General features: G+C 41.1%; 2 protein-coding genes across 2 annotated transcripts; one reads left to right on the top strand and one right to left on the bottom strand.

Annotated features, from left to right (window-relative positions):
• Nucleotides 1–1,317: 1,317 nt before the first annotated feature.
• Nucleotides 1,318–6,196, bottom strand: LOC100136325 (tapasin). Its single transcript, XM_021560576.2, has 5 exons — nt 6,017–6,196; nt 5,031–5,213; nt 4,542–4,790; nt 3,937–4,296; nt 1,318–2,238 (listed from the first exon to the last, which is right to left on the bottom strand). Exons 1-5 carry the CDS (start codon nt 6,072–6,074, stop codon nt 2,093–2,095), a joined length of 996 nt encoding a protein of 331 aa, XP_021416251.1. The 5' UTR covers nt 6,075–6,196; the 3' UTR covers nt 1,318–2,092.
• A 3,535-nt stretch (nt 6,197–9,731) lies between these two features.
• Nucleotides 9,732–20,327, top strand: LOC110488353 (saoe class I histocompatibility antigen, A alpha chain). Its single transcript, XM_021560574.2, has 8 exons — nt 9,732–9,931; nt 15,066–15,323; nt 17,917–18,195; nt 18,545–18,844; nt 19,090–19,206; nt 19,498–19,515; nt 19,777–19,848; nt 19,976–20,327. The coding sequence occupies exons 1-7, from the start codon at nt 9,874–9,876 to the stop codon at nt 19,818–19,820; spliced, it is 1,074 nt and encodes a 357-aa protein (XP_021416249.2). The 5' UTR covers nt 9,732–9,873; the 3' UTR covers nt 19,821–19,848; nt 19,976–20,327.
• The last annotated feature ends 288 nt before the right edge of the window (nt 20,328–20,615 follow it).

Here is a 20,615-nt window from a genome sequence, read left to right as displayed (position 1 = left end):
TGGAAAACCACACTACATGCTGATCCAACTTTGATGTAATGTCCTTAAAACAAGTCAAAATGAGGCTCAGTAGTGTGTGTGGCCTCCACGTGCCTGTATGACCTCCCTACAACGCCTGGGCATGCTCCTGATGAGGTGGCGGATGGTCTCCTGAGGGATCTCCTCCCAGACCTGGACTAAAGCATCCGCCAACTCCTGGACAGTCTGTGGTGCAACGTGGCGTTGGTGGATGGAGCGAGACATGATATCCCAGATGTGCTCAATTGGATTCAGGTCTGGGGAACGGGCGGGCCAGTCCATAGCATCAATGCCTTCCTCTTGCAGGAACTGCTGACACACTCCAGCCACATGAGGTCTAGCATTGTCTTGCATTAGGAGGAACCCAGGGCCAACCGCACCAGCATATGGTCTCACAAGGGGTCTGAGGATCTCATCTCGGTACCTAATGGCAGTCAGGCTACCTCTGGCGAGCACATGGAGGGCTGTTTGACCCCCCAAAGAAATGCCACCCCACACCATGACTGACCCACCGCCAAACCGGTCATGCTGGACGATGTTGCAGGCAGCAAAACGTTCTCCACGGCGTCTCCAGACTGTCACGTCTGTCACATGTGCTCAGTGTGAACCTGCTTTCATCTGTGAAGAGCACAGGGCGCCAGTGGCGAATTTGCCAATCTTGGTGTTCTCTGGCAAATGCCAAACGTCCAGCGCGGTGTCGGGCTGTAAGCACAACCCCCACCTGTGGACGTCGGGCCCTCATACCGCCCTCATGGAGTCTGTTTCTGACCGTTTGAGCAGACACATGCACATTTGAGGCCTGCAGGAGGTCATTTTGCAGGGCTCTGGCAGTGCTCCTCCTGCTCCTCCTTGCACAAAGGCGGAGGTAGCAGTCCTGCTGCTGGGTTGTTGCCCTCCTACGGCCTCCTCCACGTCTCCTGATGTACTGGCCCGTCTCCTGGTAGCGCCTCCATGCTCTGGACACTACGCTGACAGACACAGCAAACCTTCTTGCCACAGCTCGCATTGATGTGCCATCCTGGATGAGCTGCACTACCTGAGCCACTTGTGTGGGTTGTAGACTCCGTCTCATGCTACCACTAGAGTGAAAGCACAGCCAGCATTCAAAAGTGACCAAAACATCAGCCAGAAAGCATAGGAACTGAGAAGTGGTCTGTGGTCACCACCTGTAGAACCACTCCTTTATTGGGGGTGTCTTGCTAATTGCCTATAATTTCCACCTGTTGTCTATTCCATTTGCACAACAGCATGTGAAATTTATTGTCAATCAGTGTTGCTTCCTAAGTGGACAGTTTGATTTCACAGAAGTGTGATTGACTTGGAGTTACATTGTGTTGTTTAAGTGTTCCCTTTATTTTTTTGAGCAGTGTATATACACATACTGTATGTCCATGGAATTTCTATAAATACAACACATTTTCTGATGAAAACAATTATATTCCAATTGAATTTTGTCTTATACTCACATGTAATGACAGGGTTCAATCTTTAGTTACACTGTCAATTAACCCAATATAATCATTAATTACGCAACACAAAATGATCTGTGTCTACCTACAGTATACACACGCTCATGTACACATCCTTTGAGTTCCTCTAGAGATGAATTCTCAAACAGACAAGTGTTTTAATTAGTCAATATTTGAATCGGTCTCATATTCATATATCCTTTGTCAGATGATTAATTGTCAACTGCTGTCAGACATTCAATATCTTCTTTCAGGATATACTGTACATGTACCACCTTCCACAATGGTAACATTTTATTCCTGAAATTCCAGTTTTGTTCCATTACACTTTCACCTGGAAATCCCAGGTGTTACCATATTTACTTCACTTCCTGTAACTGAGAGAGGATGAGGATGAGCCCAATGTGTGTAACTAACAAGAACAGACACAGGGAGAAATATAAATACCTGATTCAAAATTCACTAATACATAAAACATGTCATCATATTATATAGTATCCAAGGGCTGGAGTTTTAACTAGAGGGACACAGATTGAGATAAACAAATATTTGGGCAAGACAGTGTTAGCTGGGAACGGAGTGTACACAATATTAGGAACCCCTTCCTAATATTGAGTTGCACCCCCTTTTGCCCTCAGAACAGCATCAGGTTGTCGGGCATGGACTCTACAAGGTGTCGAAACCGTTCCACAGGGATGCTGGCCCATGATGACCAATGCTTCACACAGTTGTGTCAAGTTGGCTGGATGTCCTTTGGGTGTAGAGGAAAGGGAGGAGACAGATAATGATTTTTATGCCTTGAGACAATTGAGACATGGATTGTGTATGTGTGCCATTCAGAGGGTGACGTTGGCCTGTAGGTTTATGACAGTCATAAATACCTCTTCCCCCCCCCCCCCCCCCCCCCCCCCCTTTCCTCTATCTACCCTACTGATGTTACATTTGCAAAACCCTTGGTTAACATAGAGATTCTGGAAACATCAGAAGGTGGTGGGAAATGAACTATATTCTGGTAATCCGACCAATTGAACATATGCGGTGGTACTTAATGAATATGATGTCAGTTTGGTTGTCATCTGAGACATTCTCAGATGACATAAACTCTACAGTGGAAAGTCTACACATCAGAGTTATCGGATTCACATGGAATTGTTGTTCAATTTAAATGTTTGAATATAAAATTATTCGTGATGGGATGAAATGTAATTTTAGCTTCTAAAATTTGAGATTTCATAAGGTAGGGCTCTGCTCAATCAGTGGCCCGCCCCTGTGAAGGGACATGGGCTATAAAACTTTTCAAACACGCCCTCCTCTCCCTTCCTATATAAAGCCTTGACGACAATGTAACCTCCTGTTCCGAGGACGTGAGGACGACGGTCCGATGTCAGAATGGTTCAGATAATAACTACAGAACGAAGCCAACATCAGCGTGAGCTTTGGTTGAGAATGGTATGAACTTTGAACTCTTATTCACTACAGAAGTGATACCTCCTAGCCGTTGAGTTAGCAACAGCTGCTGCAAACGAGGGTTAGGAAGGAACAGACAGAGTATCCTGTCTTTCACACAACGACGTTACTACAACTTATCCAATTGACCACCAGAGACATTCTTCAAAGGACAGAGGACTCGGTTTGGCAACACGGTCTTCCATCTACCACCAACCTACTGAAGCGCAGCTCAGAGTAAATATTTATTGCAGTTTCCTTTTCCAAATGGGCGGTAATTTAGAATGCATAAGATACTGTATTCACGATAGCACAGCTTCGCCCTTTGTTCCTCAGTCTTCCCGCTCTTTCACAACAAACCCAGCCCTTTTCTTTTGTGTAACAAGCTGTCATATCGGTTCCACCCGCTAGGGACGTTTTCCTTTATGAAATCATTTATAATCAAGTTACGATTTAATTATGTGTAATTCTGTGTGATTAGTTAGGTATTTAGTAAATAAATAATTAAACCCAATTTTGTATTGCTGATTCAACTTGTTAGCCAGGGTTCGTGCAGATAACCAAGAATTTACAACTTTCAGATGAGACTGAATTAGGATGACGATTAATATTGGCTGCTATTGATGTAAAATATTACTAGGTCTTTAAGAGTTTATTCAGAAGATACAGCTCTATAAATATTATTTTGTGGTGCCCCGACTCTCTAGTTAATTACATTTACATGATTAGCTCAATAAGGTAATATTAATTACGGAGAAATTATTTTATAGAATAGCATGTCATATCACTTAATCCGACATAGCCAAAGACACGACAACACACTTATGGCATGTAATCTAATGACATTAAGTTGACCATGACATACCATTATAAGACTCTACTGTATAAGGAGTTGCAGTAGTTATTTCAGTGAATAAATATGTAAAGACAAAGGGGTTGAGATTCTAAACATTGCAATGGTTTAGTATTGGCCGACTAAAAAAGCGTTTTCATCTCTCCTCACCTACAATCTCCAGCTCCACTGCCACCTGAGCCAAGAGATAGGGCAAGTACACCGTGCAGATGTAGGTTCCTGAGTGGCGCACTTGAGCTTCCTGCAGGATCAGTGATGCATCTCCTGTCTCGTGCAGAGCCGTGAAGTCTAGCCCCACTCCCTCTTCCTGGGTCTCTGCAAATCGGTCACTCTTGCCGTCGTAGGCCAGGACCAGACGGCCATCGCCCCTGAACTGGTAGCGCCACTCCACGGCGAAGCCAGAGCCAGAGAGAGGAGAAGAGGCATCCACCCAGAACCCACAGTCTAGAACAACTGGTTCCCCGAGTCTGGAACGGATCATGAAGGTTCTACTGGACACACTGAGCACCACTGGGAGAGAGGGGTAGGAGAGAGACGTTACACTTTTAACACTACATTACCTGTGACATTACGTGGTAATAAACATCACAGGTTGCTATACTTCCTCATGGTGTATGACATTCATTTCAATTATGGTTAATAATAATTCATTATCACTGTGGTGTTGGTCATCACTTGTAATGGTTATATATGACAATCTGTCTGACGTTTACAACCCTTGCTCAAGAAGAACGTCATTCCTTTTTCAATCATACCCTTGGGTTCCTTGGTTGCCGTGGGAGCACGCAAGACATTGGAGAGGCGCAGCTGTCCGTCAAAGCCCTGCAAGGCAGCAGTGTACCAGTCGGCTTGCAGGTAGATCGGACTGTGGGCAGAGTCCGTGAGTGGGACTGTCCATTGGACAGTGGATGGCTGAGGCATGAAGGGGTTGATCTCACACTGTGACTTCTGGACTGAGCCTTCTGGTGGGTGCAGAGAAGAACTGCAGAGGGTAGCTGCTGGGTCTGAGGAGAGAGGGGGAGATTTGTCTATCAAAGTTATCTTTTCGATTAAATAACATTTATTTTTCTGAAAAGCTCTGCCTAAAATGGCAACGCTCTTGTAGCCTTGTATAATTTAAATGACAGGCTTGGTGTCACACCAAATTGACTGACTGCACCTGTAACAGCCACTGGTTTGTCACTCAAATCAGGCATAATTTCTAAAGAGATTGTTCTATTTAATATATAACAATAAGTACTGACCAGTGACGTAGTAGACTCTATCATGGTCTGTAGGTGGTCCCTGCTTTGACCTGGTTTCTTCACTGTCTGGGTCTGTATTGATGTAAAGTAGTGACTTCTCCTGGCTCATAGCAGCATGGAAGCCCCCACCTGGCTTCTCCTGGACAAACCAGCACTCCAGAACTGGACAACTTGTTCCATAGACTGGAAGAGAGAAGGATGAGGGAGCTGTGTGAACGTGAAGCCAACCAACGTGGGTATGTGAAAAAACAGAATGAAATAGAACAAAACGGTAGCTCCATGAGTGAAGTGATGTAGACTACTGTAGAATAAGGATGGGTATGAAAAGGCAATCAGAATAGAAACTAGTTCTTGAACAATGATACACGCTTAGCATTAAGACTGTGGAAATGACTCTAAATCTCTATAGCTTTATGTAGGGCTGTTTTCCCCGTGTGCATTTTTTACAAGGTATATACTATTATGCAAAGTATATATTCTTATATCAGCAGTTAAACCAATAACAAAGGGACCTCCCCACCACTGTTTCAGGGGAATGGGCCTGGAGAAATGCGACCACTCAAATTCAAAGACAGAGTTATGGATGCAAGGACTGACCATCCATGATAACAAAAATTATAGTTGTACATGTTTTTTAGGCTATACAGTGTTTGCTTACATTAATTTTGTTTACAAACATTGGAGTAAAACAAGATTATATTTTGTGTTCTGATGGGATAAGACAGTTGAACTAAGCTCACGATCCATTTATAAATGACACTCTTCAAGAGTCAATGAGTAGTAGTCATTAGATCATAGTCATTAACTTATAAGTCCAGAAATGGACGTAGCATCTTCTGATTGCCCCTTTAACTCAACAAAGTGTTTTTGTTGTAATTAGCTACAACCTAAGGTTAATTGAGTATACAGAAGACACAGTAACTGTGCCACCAGTAACACATCCACCACCAAATAAAATGTGCAGTAAGAAAAGCTGACCAATTTACCGTGCATAACGTAACTAAAGGCAAGAAAGGATTGCAATATTATTGATATATTGGTCATGTTAGTTTTCGACAGTGTCCTCGACTATTCTGTAGTCTGATGGATGAGAACAAATATGGAGAAATATGTCTTCAGAGTTCCATTGTAACTCCCCACAGCAAACTCTACTTTCACTTTCATTTTGCAGACAGACACTGACATGCGCATAGCCAGACGAGGCAGAGACAAAGCACCATGGTATACAGTAAAACCAAAAATAGTACAGTATGTACGGTTTAGAAACTACGGAAGAGTATTAGGGCCAAGTGAAGAGAAAAAAAATCAGTGACAGGTGGTACTTGGATTATTATTTTTTGCAATATAGTACTTTAAAAAACTGGAAATATTTCTAGAATAAAGTGGCAATATTTCAAGTTCGAGAATAAAATCGAAATTACATTTCATAAATAAAGTGGCAATATTTCAAGCATAAACTCGACATTTAATTTCGTGAATAAAGTCAAAATGTTTAGAATAAAGTCGCAGTTCTATTTCAATATTAGCACAGGGTATTTGGTTAAATGCATGTCTCCCTGGCTGCCTTTTGCTGTGCGCGTCACCGTTGAAATGCATGAGGTTGTCTCTTTTAGCACATAATAACCATATGATTATAAGTAGGCCTATTAGGACCTGGAAGAAGTTGTGAAGAAATAAAGAAACTCCGTGGTAAAACTAAGTCAGCACACTGATTTTATGAGGGACAAATGCAAAAACGTGAAAAATAAATTGAGTTCCAAACTCAGAGAGCTTGTGCACACATTGCAGAGTGCACAATGAACACAAGATGGCGCTCCAACACTACACCGCTCACCAGAATGGTCAAGATCACATGATTTCTTAGAAACAAGGATTTAGGTAATCTGAGGACAACAAACGGAAGAGTACATAGCTCAAGAGAGCTATTTCATGTCACGCATGCACACCCAGATTTGTGATGACAGGCAGCTTCTACGTGACGGAGTATGGTGAAGTTGTCTTAAAAACGCTGATCTTAGGTCAGTTTAGAATCTTCCCCACAATGGTTAAGATTAGGGGGAGGAGAACCTGATCCTAGTACCTTGAGGGAACTTTTCCACGGAGTTACAAAGACAACCAAAAGTCCACCCAAGTGCTATATACTAACTGAACCTGATTTGTTTATCCCCTTCACATACCAGAACACACTGTGGGAGTGGCAACAATTCCAGAACACATTTTAATTGGGGAGAAAAAAATGAGAAAATATGACCATAGATTACTTGTAGGCCTGTTACTGTAGTTATGGTCAAAGAGTTTCAGCTAGTATGCACTGGCTCTGTTCTAGTTCTTTCAGTAACCTGAAGTCGTTGTGACACAAAAATACAGAAAATAATGTAGGCTAACAAACAAATAATGTGTCAATGTAATAGTCCAACATCCCACACAGCAGTTTGGGTATGAAAAACCATGTACTGTACAGGCTCCTAGAACTAGATGATGTGCCAGTGTGTCGGACATGTCACGATTGAGGGCAGATAGACACAAGATGGCTGCATCCTGACGCTCTTACAGGAAAGGGTGTAGGATTTACCTCAACAGTGTTTGACTCCACCTTCCTCTATATGTGTGTGTGTGTGTGTGCACTGTACTTTCCATTGCATTTCTATGCTGTATTATTTTGTTGCTGTGTTTTTCAGTGTGATGATATAAAACAATTTAATATCACATGGAGCTAGATCCAACATGATGCACGTCCTTCAATGGGTAATATAGAGTACCTCAAATCAAGCTCCATAGACCCTAGCCTGAGATAGCTCAATTGTGTCATCCTCCCAAACCACAAGCCCTCTGGGAATACTATAGAAATAATACATTTTTTCTCCTCTTTCATGTCAAAGTAATCACCCTCCTAATTTGAGTCAAGGCCATTGTAAGAACTAGGCCTACAAGACCTAGTTGGTTCCCGAGTGGTGCAGCGGTCTAAAGCTCTGCATCTCAGTATAAGAGGTGATACTACAGTCCCTGGTTCAAATCCAGGCTGAATCACATCTGGCTGTGATTGGGAGTCCCATAGGGCAGCACACAATTGGCCCAGTATTGTCTGGGTTTGGCCAGGGTAGGCTGTCATTGTAAATAAGAATGTGTTCTTATGACTTGCCTGGTTAAGTATAAATAAATAAAGACCTCCCTGTATTTAGGTCTACCACAATACACTTGCAGGTTATCTAAACTGGCTTGTTTCCGTTATCCCAATAAATTTGGTATATGCCAAACAATGACCTTTCAACACTTGGTGGTGAATTTCAGTGATGGGGAAAATGCAATTACATGTACTCAGCAAAAATGAAGATATGGCTTCTCATTCACAAGTCTGGTTATAATACAGGGTCTTTCTATAGGGTGTAAGGACCTCTCAGTGAGGTGGTGGACCCTTACTGTATGTTTCTGTTTTAAGACCATGTGTCTATCATAGACTTGGTATAATTACAGTATGACTGTTATAGACCATGTTCTTCTGTTTCAGATCAAATGCAGTTTTCAATTAGTTTGCTTGTCTGCGTGTCTCAATCTTCTGTCTGTCCGTTCTCATTTGCCCCTGCAACATGTGCTGTGTTTCATGACGTATTGATACTGAAACCTACAAACTCATATCCGTTCTGGGGTGATGCTGGTTGGGACGCTGCTCTGTTTAGATACATGATCTCAGTGTAACAGAAGGAGGAATAGAACAGAGATGAACAACAGCCTCAAACTCTGGTGCTAATGACCATGAAAATGAATCAGCATACTCTAATGTAGACGTTCAAGGGGCATGCTGTCATGTGCCTTTTACTGAGGAGTGGCCTCCATCTGGCCACTCTACCATAAAGGCCTGATTGGTGGAGTGTTACAGAGATGGTTGTCCTTCTGGAAGTTTCTTCCATTTTACAGAGGAACTCTAGAGCTCTGTCAAAGTGACCATCGGGTTCTTGGTCACCTCCCTAGCCAAGGCCTTTCTCCCCCGATTGCTCATTTTGGCTGGGTGGCCATCTCTAGGAAGAGTCTTGGTGGTTCCAAACTTCTTCCATTTAAGAATGATGGAGGCCACTGTGTTCTTGGGGACCTTCAATGTTGCAGACATTTTTTTGTACCGTACTCCAGATCTGTGCCTCGACACAATTCTTTCTCAGAGCTCTACAGACAATTCCTTCAACCTCATGGCTTGGATTTTGCTCTGACATGCAGTGTCAACGGTGGGACCTTACATACAATAGACAGGTGTGTGCCTTTCCAAATCATGTCCAATCAATTGAATGTACCACAGGTGGACTCCAATGAAGTTGTAGAAACATCTCAAGGATAATCAATGGAAACAGGATGCATCTGAGCTCAATTTAGCAAAGTCTGAATACTTATGTACAGTATATCACAAAAGTGAGTACACCCCTCACATTTGTGTAAATATTTGAGTATATCTTTTCATGTGACAACACTGAAGAAATGACACGTTGCTACAATGTAAAGTAATGAGTGTATAGCTTGTTTAACAGTGTAAATTTGTGTAAATTTGCTGTCCCCTCAAAATAACTCAACACACAGCCATTAATGTCTAAACCGCTGGCAACAAAAGTGAGAACACCCCTAAGTGACACCCCTATATCTCAACCCCCAGCTCCAGGCCCAATCAGAATTGATACCATTTAGGCTTCCTTTAGTTTCAACCTCTGCTGCTTGGTTCCACCCATATTTTACTGATGCTTGGGCTGTCTAAATTCTCATTGGCTCAACAACGTTATTTTCAGGTCATTTGTTCAAGGACACCGCAGATGGAAACATCGGGAGAGACAACAAACACATCCGTAATTGACAGACCAACGTCAACATGAAGGGTTTTATGCTTATGTTCATGGGAATAGGCCACCTTTATGAAGCATTTGCTGGTAAGTGTAAAGTTTTATAGATTTAGGAAGATATTTTTTTTTCTTAGCTGGACTATTTAACGTTAGTTGTTATAAGGCCAAATAGGCCTATGCAATTACTTATCGTCAAATTAGGCTTTCTACTTTTACAAACTTCACAAGCTTTTTCTTCCGAATCAATGACGGATAAAACAATTATAATTTAAAGATGCACAATGCATAAATCGCTAACGTTACGCCATTTCCTGGTTTCAAAAATTCGAATAGTTCACCCAATTTTAGTTCGTGGCAAAACAAGCAAGTAACGTTATAGTGTATAGAATCATTGTACCATCTAAACCGCTGTGAAATATATTTTCTATAATCAAAAATAATGTACTTTGATCTGTTTGAAACTGGTGTACAACCAAAACCGAAAGTAAATGACGCAGAAACTAATATTGAGCCGTAAAGCATAGCAATAGCGCACATGGAACATATCTACTGTTTCTTAGGGGGTTTTCACACCAATATTTGGTGCGATTATTTTCCGAATTCTGGTGCGTTTAACAATTTAGTTCGGTTCGTTTGGACTGTTGTGAACACTCCGCGCTCGAGTGCTCACCAAACACCGTACCGTGGTTCGCTCCAAAAGGGTGGTGTCTGTCCTTTCCCAAGTGTGCCATGGTGCGTTTTATTACTAATGAGAACACTGCTCGGCAGAGGTCCGGACCAATCACAGGAAATAAACTACACATGGGCAGTTGAATGAGGATAAACGCCTCTGAAATATTTACTGACAGTTATTTAAAAGAGCAGCTAGAGAATTTGTTTACCTTTTATTTAACTAGGCAAGTCAGTTAAGAGATAAATCTTATTTACAATGACAGTTTACAGTGCAGTGGGTTGACTGCCTTGTTCAGGGGCAGAATGACCTTTTTATTTTTTACCTTGTCAGCTCTGGGATTCAAACAAACAACCTTTCGGTCACTGAAGTACTACTGAAAAGTGCTATTTTACATGTGAAAAATGAATGCCATTTTCTATAGGCCTATTGTTTACCTTTTTTGTTGGTGACACTTTGATAGCTTAATTGTTTGGTTGTGTTTAATTCAGGTGTTTTAGTGTCATGTAATCTTTATCTATTGTTGGGCTGGAACAACCAATTAGACAACTTGCTGTGTTAACTATCCCATTAAGTCCTTTGTCCTAGGCAGTAATGTAACATTTTCCATCCTCTTATGAATAAAGTTCTCAACAAATTATCAATTGGTTATCATATGAATGTATGATAATCATTGGAGTTTTTTTGGACAAAAATGTCCTCCAGGCTAAATGGACGTCATTGTACAATTTCATGGTCATGGCTAGAAGGGATCCAGCTCTTATCAAATTTACATCATATTTGACATTTAGTAGCAGATGAGAATTTAGGCAGCAGGTTAATATAATTAGGTTAAGGATAGGAAAAGGGTAAGTCTTAGCTAAAATGCAAAAAAATAACTTTTGATATTGACTAAAGCTGGATCCCTACTAAAGCTGGATCCCTTTTTGCCTGGGCTCATTTACATAGGCCTAGACTACATGGTCGCATTCAAGACAATGTCGTTTTTGTTGTCAGTAGAGTCGGCCTAGGCTACCATCGTATTAAATCATATTCTGCTAATGTCTCCAGTAATATAAAGTGTAGTAGAATTGCAGTAAATGTTTATCAAAGGACTGAGGTAAAGACAGTTTCAAGTTGGATATTTTACAGATATTCACGCTTTCAAACCTCAATAGCTTTCAAACTACTTGAGCCACAGACTCCAAATCAGTGTCATGTTGGAAAAATTGTGCACAACATTGCACGGGTCTTATTTTCACGATTTGGACAATACTTTGCTTTCCAAAGCTAATAAACGTGTGGAAATGTGAAGCAGCATTTTGTATTCCTAGTTGAGTTAGTTAGGGAGCATAAACAAAGAACAAACTTTTTTACATTCGAATTTCAATAACTCCTTGGTCATGTGACCTCCTGACTTCAAACAAGGTTCGGAATGTCCACTCAGTGGCCCTACACATTGCACACCCTTTAGATTGTCCATTATCATCTCACACGTTTTTATATGAATTTTTCAAACTTTCTCATTTCAATAGCTCCTTGGTCATGTGACCTACTGGACTCAAACAATATATATTGTGCATGCCTAGTAATGATCAATGTAGTTTGTATTCTGAGTAAATGATCCCTTTGGTATTTAAGATAATTTTTTACATTTTTTAATAATAATAAATAATATTGAACCTTTTATTTAACTAGGCAAATCGGTTAAGAACAAATTCTTATTTTACAATGACAGCCTACCCCAGCCAAACTGTCCACTAACCCGGACGACGCTGGGCAACTAGTGTGACTATGGGACTCTTGAACACAGCCGGTTGTGATACAGCCCGGAGCCCAAGTGGTATAGTGTGTGTTTTGAAACAAAAACACTTGTGCTCAGATGGACAATGAGGTTCAAAGTTATTTATGCTAAGAATCCAATTTGGTGTTTGCAAATGGCTTTGAATTACTCTACAGTATTTTACACGTATCATCAAATGAATTGCAGCTTTCAAGCTTTTCAGTGGCATGTTGAAAGAGTCATACAGTAGTTGAGCATCTCAACTTATTTATACTTCTCTGTACAAAATATAATTGGTTAATTGGTTTGACTTGATTATGTACATTTGGGGCAACGGCCATTCAGGGGAATGGATATTTACAAAATGTTCAGGTAGAAATGCATTGTGTAGATCAAATATGACTGTCAGATTGGAATAGTATAAAATTAATTAGAGGTCGACCGATTTAAATGGAATGGCCGATTAATTCGGGCCAATTTCAAGTTTTCATAACAATCGGTAATCTGCATTTTTGGACACCGATCATGGCCGATTACATTGCACTCCACAGGGAGACTGCGTGGCAGGCTGACTACCTGTTATGCCAGTGCAGCAAGGAGCCAAGGTAAGGTGCTAGCTAGCATTAAACCTATCTTATAAAAAAACAATCCATCTTAACATTACTAGTTTATTTAGTTTCTCCTGCATTGCATATAATCGGTGCGGTTCCTGTTAATTTATCATTGAATCATAGCCTACTTCGCCAAACAGGTTATTTAACAAGCACATTTGTGAAAAAAGCACTTGTTGCACCAATGTCAACCTAACCATAAACATCAACGCCAATACACAAGTATATATTTTTAAACCTGCATATTTAGTTAATTTTGCCTGCTAACATGAATTTCTTTTAACTTGGGAAATTGTGTCACTTCCCTTGCGTTCTGTGCAACAGTGTCAGGGTATATGCAGCAGTTTGGGCTGCCTGGCTCGTTGCGAACTGTGTGGAGACTATTTCTTCCTAACAAAGACGGAAAATATACGGAACGGTTCCGTATTTCACTGAAAGAATAAATGTTTTGTTTTCGAAATGATAGTTTCCCGGATTTGACCATATTAATGACCTAAGGCTCGTATTTCTGTGTGTTTATTATAATTAAGTCTATGATTTGGTAGAAGTCTGCCTGAGCAATGGTAGGCAGCAGCAGGCTCGTAAGCATTCATTCAAACAGCACTTTACTGTGTTTGCCAGCAACTCTTTGCAATGCTTCAAGCATTGCGCTGTTTGACCTGAAGCCTATCAACTCACGAGATTAGGCTGGCAATACTAAAGTACCTATTAGAACATCCAATAGTCAAAGGTTATTTTCCACCATAATTTGCAAATAAATTCATAAAAAATCCTACAATGTGATTTTCTGGATTTTTTTTTCTTCTGATTTTGTCTGTCATAGTTGAAGTGTACCTATGATAAATTACAGGCCTCATCTTTTTAAGTGAGAGAATTTGCACAATTGGTGGCTGACTAAATATTTTTTTGCCCCACTGTGTGTGTGTGTGTGTATAAAATCGGCCGATTTATCGGTATCGTCTTTTTTTGGTCCTCCAATAATCGGTATCGGCATTGAAAAATCATAACCGGTCAACCTCAAGAATGAATAGACCACACAATCTCCCATCTTCAACATGCATTTCCAGCTACAGCCCTGTCATTAGTTGAAGAGATTCCCTAAAAACTCAGCACTTTGATACAGTTATGACTTTTTCATAGTGTAACGGATGTGAAACGGCTAGCTTAGTTAGTGGTGGTACGCGCTAAATAGCGTTTCAATCGGTGACGTCACTTGCTCTGAGACCTTAGTAGTAGTTCCCCTTGCTCTGCAAGGGCTGCGGCTTTTGTGGAGCGATGGGTAACGAGGCTTCGTGGGTGACTGTTGTGGATATGTGCAGAGGGTCCCTGGTTCGCGCCCAGGTTTGGGCGAGGGGACGGTCTAAAGTTATACTGTTACAATAGCATGTTAGGATAATTAATATAGCAGGTTAGAACCTGATTGGCAGGGGGCTCGGCCCCAGCGATGTACTGATGACCAGCCTTTTAAAGCACTTCATGCTACGGGACGATAGTCATTTAGGCAGGTTACCTTGAAGTTCTTGGGAACAGGAACAATGGTCAGCTTAAAACATGTTGTGATTACAGACTGGGACATGCAGAGGTTGAAAATGTCAGTGAAGACGCTTGCCAGCTGGCCTGCGCATGCTCTGAGAATGTACCTTTGTATTCCGTCTGGCCTAGCGGCCTTGCAAGTGTAAACCTGTTTAAAAGTCTTACATCGGCCTATAGCTTTCTCAGTAACAGCACTGGAGCGCTACTGACATTCATAAAAGAGGCTAAAAGTCCATTCTGCCACCTTTGAGAAACAGAATTGACCATTTACCTTCCTCTCTGAATATGATGTCAGCAACACCCCAGAGGACTGTGAACAATGACAGGTTTTGCACATGGACTCTGCAGTGTTATTCCTACAATAATCAAGAAAATTGGTTCTCCATGCCTGATACACAAAATGTGTAATAACGAGGGGTTGCATTTTGTCTTTGAAACTCTTTGTAACTGTCATCCTGCAGTTGAACAAAAACACCTATTTTGTTCGAAGTAATATTCAATAAACAACCAGTTTATTAAAGAGTAGTGTGGAGAAACTAAAAAGTGAAATATAGAGAAAATGTAAACCTCTGTCTAGTCTACATGACTTTGGAAAACGATGATCTGTTCAGAATTCAACATAAACATGTACTTTCTTTCCTCTAGTGACTCATTCCCTGACGCATTTCTACACCGCATCTTCTGAAGTTTATAACTTCCCAGAGTTTATGGTTGTGGGGATGGTGGATGGTGTTCAGATGGTTCACTATGACAGCAACAGCCAGAAAGCGGTGCCCGAACAGGACTGGATGAAGCAGACAGACGCAGAGTTCTGGGAGAAGGAGAGAGAGAATTTCTTTTATTCCCAGCAGTCATTCAAAGCTGAAGTCGCTACTCTAAAGCAGCATTTTAACCAAAGTGGAGGTAAGTCCTTCATCTTTACCTCATCTGATCAGTTGTGTTTGTATAAACTGTCAAAATCCCTTATTCTAGGAGACCATAATGAATCAGGATTAGAGAAGTGATCAGTAAAGTTACAGATCTAGAATATCAGGGATGTACAGATCTGCTCCTCCTTTCTGTTTCCTTCACACACTTACCACACAGCATCATTAGCTGACTTCAGTATTAGAAAGCATCTAGCATGGACTCCTTTGTTTTTCAGCTTATGTTTACTGTATGTATGGTCCCACTCCTGGACACCAGCACAGCATTCATTTTAAAAACTACTGTGTGCTGCTTTAAGTGTGTGAAGGACAGATGACTGACCAAACCACTACTGTAAATGGAATAAAACTATAAGCATCTTTATGCATTGGTACGGTCAATCTCCAATTACCCGAATGGCAGGTTGGTGAATGTCAGATCTCTGCTTGAGATGCATGTGCTAGTTTAATTTGTCAGTCAATACCTCAGTCAGTCCTTCTAGTCTGCTCCCTGGGCTTTCATGCTGTGTGTGTGTGTGCCCAGCTGTCCCCCACAGTAGAGCTGTAGTCTCCTCAGTCTCTGAGTGTCTCTCTAATCTGATGGGACAGTGAGAGAAGCAGAGGAGCAGAACATGGTGATGATGATGTTAGTGATGATGATGTGTTTGGCTTCTCTGCTCTGGACCAAAGCTCCCAGTGACTCCCTTTGGGCTCTGCTGCATGAGCTGATCAGGCCTCTCATGAGAACTCTCTACTAGAGGTCGACCGATTAGGATTTTTCAACGCCGATACCAATACCGATTATTGGAGGACCAAAATAGCAGATACCGATTTAATCGGCCGATTTTTAAAAATGTATTTGTAATAATGACAATTACAACAATACTGAATGAACACTCATTTTAACTTAATATAATATAATCAATTTAACCTCAAATAAATAATGAAACATGTTCAATTTGGTTTAAATAATGCAAAAACAAAGTGTTGGAGAAGAAAGTAAAAGTGCAATATGTGCTATGTAAGAAAGCTAACGTTTCAGTTCCTTGCTCAGAACATGAGAACATATGAAAGCTGGTGGTTCCTTTTAACATGAGTCTTCAATATTCCCAGGTAAGAAGTTTTACGTTGTAATTATAGGAATTATAGGACTATTTCCATCTATACCATTTGTACTTCATTAACCTTTGACTATTAGATGTTCTTATAGGCACTTTAGTATTGCCAGTGTAACAGTATAGCTTCTGTCTCTCTGCTCGCTCCTCCCTGGGCTCGAACCAGCAACACAACGACAGCAGCCACCATCGAAGCAGCGTTACCCATGCAGAGCAAGGGGAACAACTACTAGAAGGCTCAGAGCGAGTGACGTTTGAAACGCTATTAGCACGCGCTAACTAGCTAGCCATTTCACTTCGGTTACACCAGCCTCATCTCGGGAGTTGATAGGCTTGAAGTCATAAACAGCGCAATGCTTGACGCACAACGAAGAGCTGCTGGCAAAACGCACAAAAGTGCTGTTTGAAGGAATGTTTACGCGCCTGCTTCTGCCTACCACCGCTCCGTCAGATACTTAGATACTTGTATGCTCAGTCAGATTATATGCAACGCAGGACACGCTAGATAATATCTAGTAATATCATCAACCATGTGTAGTTAACTAGTGATTATGATTGTTTTTAATAAGATAAGTTTAATGCTAGCTAGCAACTTACCTTGGCTTCCTGCATTCGCGTAACAGGCAGTCTCCTTGTGGAGTGCAACGAGAGAGAGGCAGGTCGTTATTGCGTTGGACTAGTTAACTGTAAGGTTGCAAGATTGGATCCCCCGAGCTGTCAAGGTGAAAATCTGTCGTCCTGCCCCTGAACGAGGCAGTTAACCCACCGTTCCTAGGCCGTCATTGAAAATAAGAATGTGTTCTTAACTGACTTGCCTAGTTAAACAAAGGTATATAAAACATATATAAAATAATCTGCAGATCGGCAGCCAAAAATACCGATTTCCGATTAAACTTGAAATCGGCCCTAATTTAATGGCCATTCCGATTTAAATCGGTCGACCTCTACTCTCTACAGACACTCACTCACCTGTCACCCTCATGATCTGGGGATCACACACAGCTCCAGTAGTCTTATGTTATTGAGAGATAATCTTCCTCATGTTAGTCTCCATCTCTCTCCTGTTGTTCCTGACTGAACAGAGGATCCTCTCTCACGTCCTCTATTTATCTCTGACATCATCACTAGAGGACAGTCTTCATTTGTCAACGGTGTTTTATTCATTTACACACCTCACTGAACTACAGTTCTACACAACATCCATTTGTTAGAATAACACTACTATACTGAACACAATGTTTATCTTCAACACAGTAGATAGAACCAAGCCAACATCAGCTGGTGTAGAATAGAGCCACACTCTGAGTCTCCTCATCACCTCTGTCTCTGTGGTGAAGGTGTGACATCATCACACTATAGAGTCTGAGCTGATCTGTTTTATTCCTGTCTGGTTGAACAACTAATACATGATGATGGAGATCCCACTGGCAGACTGAATCTGGAGAACAGATTGCACAGTGTCTTTCTCTGTTTCAGGAGTCCACATTCTCCAGTACATGTATGGCTGCTCACGGGATGATGAGACTGAACAGACAGAGGGGTTTGGACAGCTGGGTTATAATGGGGAGAACTTCCTTGAGTACGACATGAAGACATTAACTTGGAAATCTCGTAAACAGCAAGCTAATTTCATGCAGGATGAGTGGAACAGTGACATCAGTAGACTGGGCTTCTGGAAGATCTACTTCTCCCAGACCTGCATTGAGTGTCTGAAGAAGCAGGTGGACAATGGGAAGCGCACTCTGAGGAGGACAGGTAAACATTCAGAAATGTCACTTATTTTTCTTTTGTCCTTGTGTTTATGCAACACTTGACATATATCTTTTGATTTGTGAATTCAGTCCAGTACTACATAATTGTAGATGTGTCACTTAGGAACATTGAGTGGTTCTGGAACAACAGTGAAATATGTCTGGTTAATGATCCAGAATGCACCATATTGGTGTGACATCATCTGTACCACCAACATCCTTTATCTTTACTGATTCTGTGTTATCTACAGAAATCACCATTTATGGTATCATTTGGATAAATGTAGATGCTTTTAGTCTGCGCTCATTTCAAAATATCACCACTGAAATGTCTGAACTCTCATTCCCTCCAGTCCCTCCCTCAGTGTCTCTGCTCCAGAAGACCCCCTCCTCTCCAGTGACCTGCCACGCTACAGGTTTCTACCCCAGTGGAGTCATGGTGTCCTGGCAGAAAGACGGACAAGATCACCATGAAGATGTGGAGCATGGAGAGATTCTCTTCAACGATGATGGAACCTTCCAGAAAAGCACCCACCTCACAGTGATGCACGAGGAGAGGAAGAACAAAAATTATCAGTGTGTGGTTCAGGTCACTGGTATCAAGGAGGACTTCATCAAGGTTCTGACTGAGTCTGAGATCCAGACCAACTGGAGTAAGAGGGAGAGATTAAAATACACACTATACCTAACCCTCTTACTAAATGTACCCAATATTCCTCATTTAAGTTCCCTCATGTGCTCAGTAAAGCTACCTGTCTGACTGCATGTTCTCATTGACCTCCTGAATTGTTATTATAATTTGTTTTTTACATGTAGGGGAATGCTGCTTGGATTTCATTTGAGATGGAAATGTGTTATCTTGCACTGTAGTCTGACTGCTCTGTTCTGATGATTACAGGTGACCCAGCCCCCAACATTGTCCCCATCATTGGAGGGATGGTAGCTCTCCTCCTGGTTGTTGTTGTTGTTGTTGTTGTTGTTGTGGTCGTCATTTGGAAGAAGAAGAAGAAGAAAGGTGAATGAGGAAAGAAGGAAAGATAGTATCAGCAGTGATTCACTTAGTAGTTTAGAAGTAGTAGACAGGTCATAGTACTGGTTTAAAATCATTAGTATAGTAGTGATGGTAGAAGTACAGTCTGTTTGATTTGAATCTGTTTCATATCAATCTTGTCACGTACTGTAGGCTTATGTCAGGTCTGCAGAAGAAATACAGGATTCAGGATACTGTCAAATATGTTCTCTTGTTGTATTCCAATAAAGCAAGTTATCAGAGTCAATAATAACGTCATGTTTATCTCGGTTTCAGGGTTTGTTCCAGCCAGCAGTAAGTGTCTCAGTTCATATTGTTCACTATTCTGAAAATATCACATATTTTTGTTTTGTGTTTGACTGTATCCATTTGTGGTTCTCTTTTCCTTGTAGATTGTGATGCGGGTTCAAACTTGGATGTTAATTGATGTAGCTACTTAGTTAATATGGATGGTTTTATTTACTGTGAACCATGCATTAGGAAGTTGTAAATTAACCTGAACTCATATCTTTCAATCAGTCTCTATCTAACATTGGTGTTTTATTTCTGTTTTAGCTTCTGACACTGACAACTCTGGGAAAGGTCTCCTGAAGATTTGAGAAACCTTTGCACTTCTGTAACATCAGAGTAAGTCACTTAAGATGTCCTCATATTAATGACCAAACTAGAGATACAACTACTACCACACTGGAACATACTGCTACTGTTTGGAATGTGTTTATGTATGTAACCTCTCTTTTCTCATGTGTTTTAGGAAGCAACAAACTTCTCAAAAACATAACATATAACACATATAACATAACACACTCCATATATATTGAACAAAAATATAAACGCAACAGTTTAAAAGATTTTGCTGAATTGAAGTTCATATAAGGAAATTGATCAATTTGAAATGAATTCATTAGGGCCTAATCTATGGATTTCATATGACTGGGAAGGGGTGGGCCTGGGAGGGCATAGAACCACTCCCGATGTGGCATAACACATTTTTGACTGTACCTTCTGTAGTTGGTGATGGGGCAAGTCAACATGTATTGTAAGTGTTTTGTTTCTACTTTGTACTTTATGAATGCTCTACACATTTGAAGGAAAGTGCCATACTGGGCCTTTTTTAACCTGTCTAAGATATTGGTTCCCAATTGGGGATCAACCCTCCCACGTTCAGCTGAAACGGTGGCGCGTGGAACGCAAAAATATTCTTACAAATATTTAACCTCCACACATTAACAAGTCCAATAGCTCAAATGAAAGATAAACACCTTGTTCATCTAGCCAGCAAGTCAGATTTCTAAAATGTTTTATGGCGAAAACATAGCACATATATATGTAAAACCACCACCAGACACAGCTCATTTGAATAGCCAAAACATGCAATCAACAAACGCAGGATT

The sequence above is a fragment of the Oncorhynchus mykiss genome, chromosome 32 (assembly GCF_013265735.2).
Source record: "Oncorhynchus mykiss isolate Arlee chromosome 32, USDA_OmykA_1.1, whole genome shotgun sequence".
Classification (NCBI taxonomy): Eukaryota; Metazoa; Chordata; class Actinopteri; order Salmoniformes; family Salmonidae; genus Oncorhynchus; species Oncorhynchus mykiss.
Note: the sequence above shows the minus strand (reverse complement) of the source record. Positions and strands in the feature narration are given on the sequence as shown.

Excerpts from the sequence above, each read along its gene's own strand:
- LOC100136325 (XM_021560576.2), bottom strand. The coding sequence starts at position 6,074 with ATGACCAATATATCAATAATATTGCAATCCTTTCTTGCCTTTAGTTAC. Across the intron at positions 4,791-5,030 it reads TAGAGTCTACTACGTCACTG|ACCCAGCAGCTACCCTCTGC; the intron begins GTCAGTACTTAT and ends CTCTCTCCTCAG. Across the intron at positions 2,239-3,936 it reads AGTGGAGCTGGAGATTGTAG|GACATCCAGCCAACTTGACA; the intron begins GTGAGGAGAGAT and ends CTACACCCAAAG.
- LOC110488353 (XM_021560574.2), top strand. The coding sequence starts at position 9,874 with ATGAAGGGTTTTATGCTTATGTTCATGGGAATAGGCCACCTTTATGAA. Across the intron at positions 9,932-15,065 it reads CCTTTATGAAGCATTTGCTG|TGACTCATTCCCTGACGCAT; the intron begins GTAAGTGTAAAG and ends TCTTTCCTCTAG. Across the intron at positions 18,845-19,089 it reads TGAGATCCAGACCAACTGGA|GTGACCCAGCCCCCAACATT; the intron begins GTAAGAGGGAGA and ends TGATGATTACAG.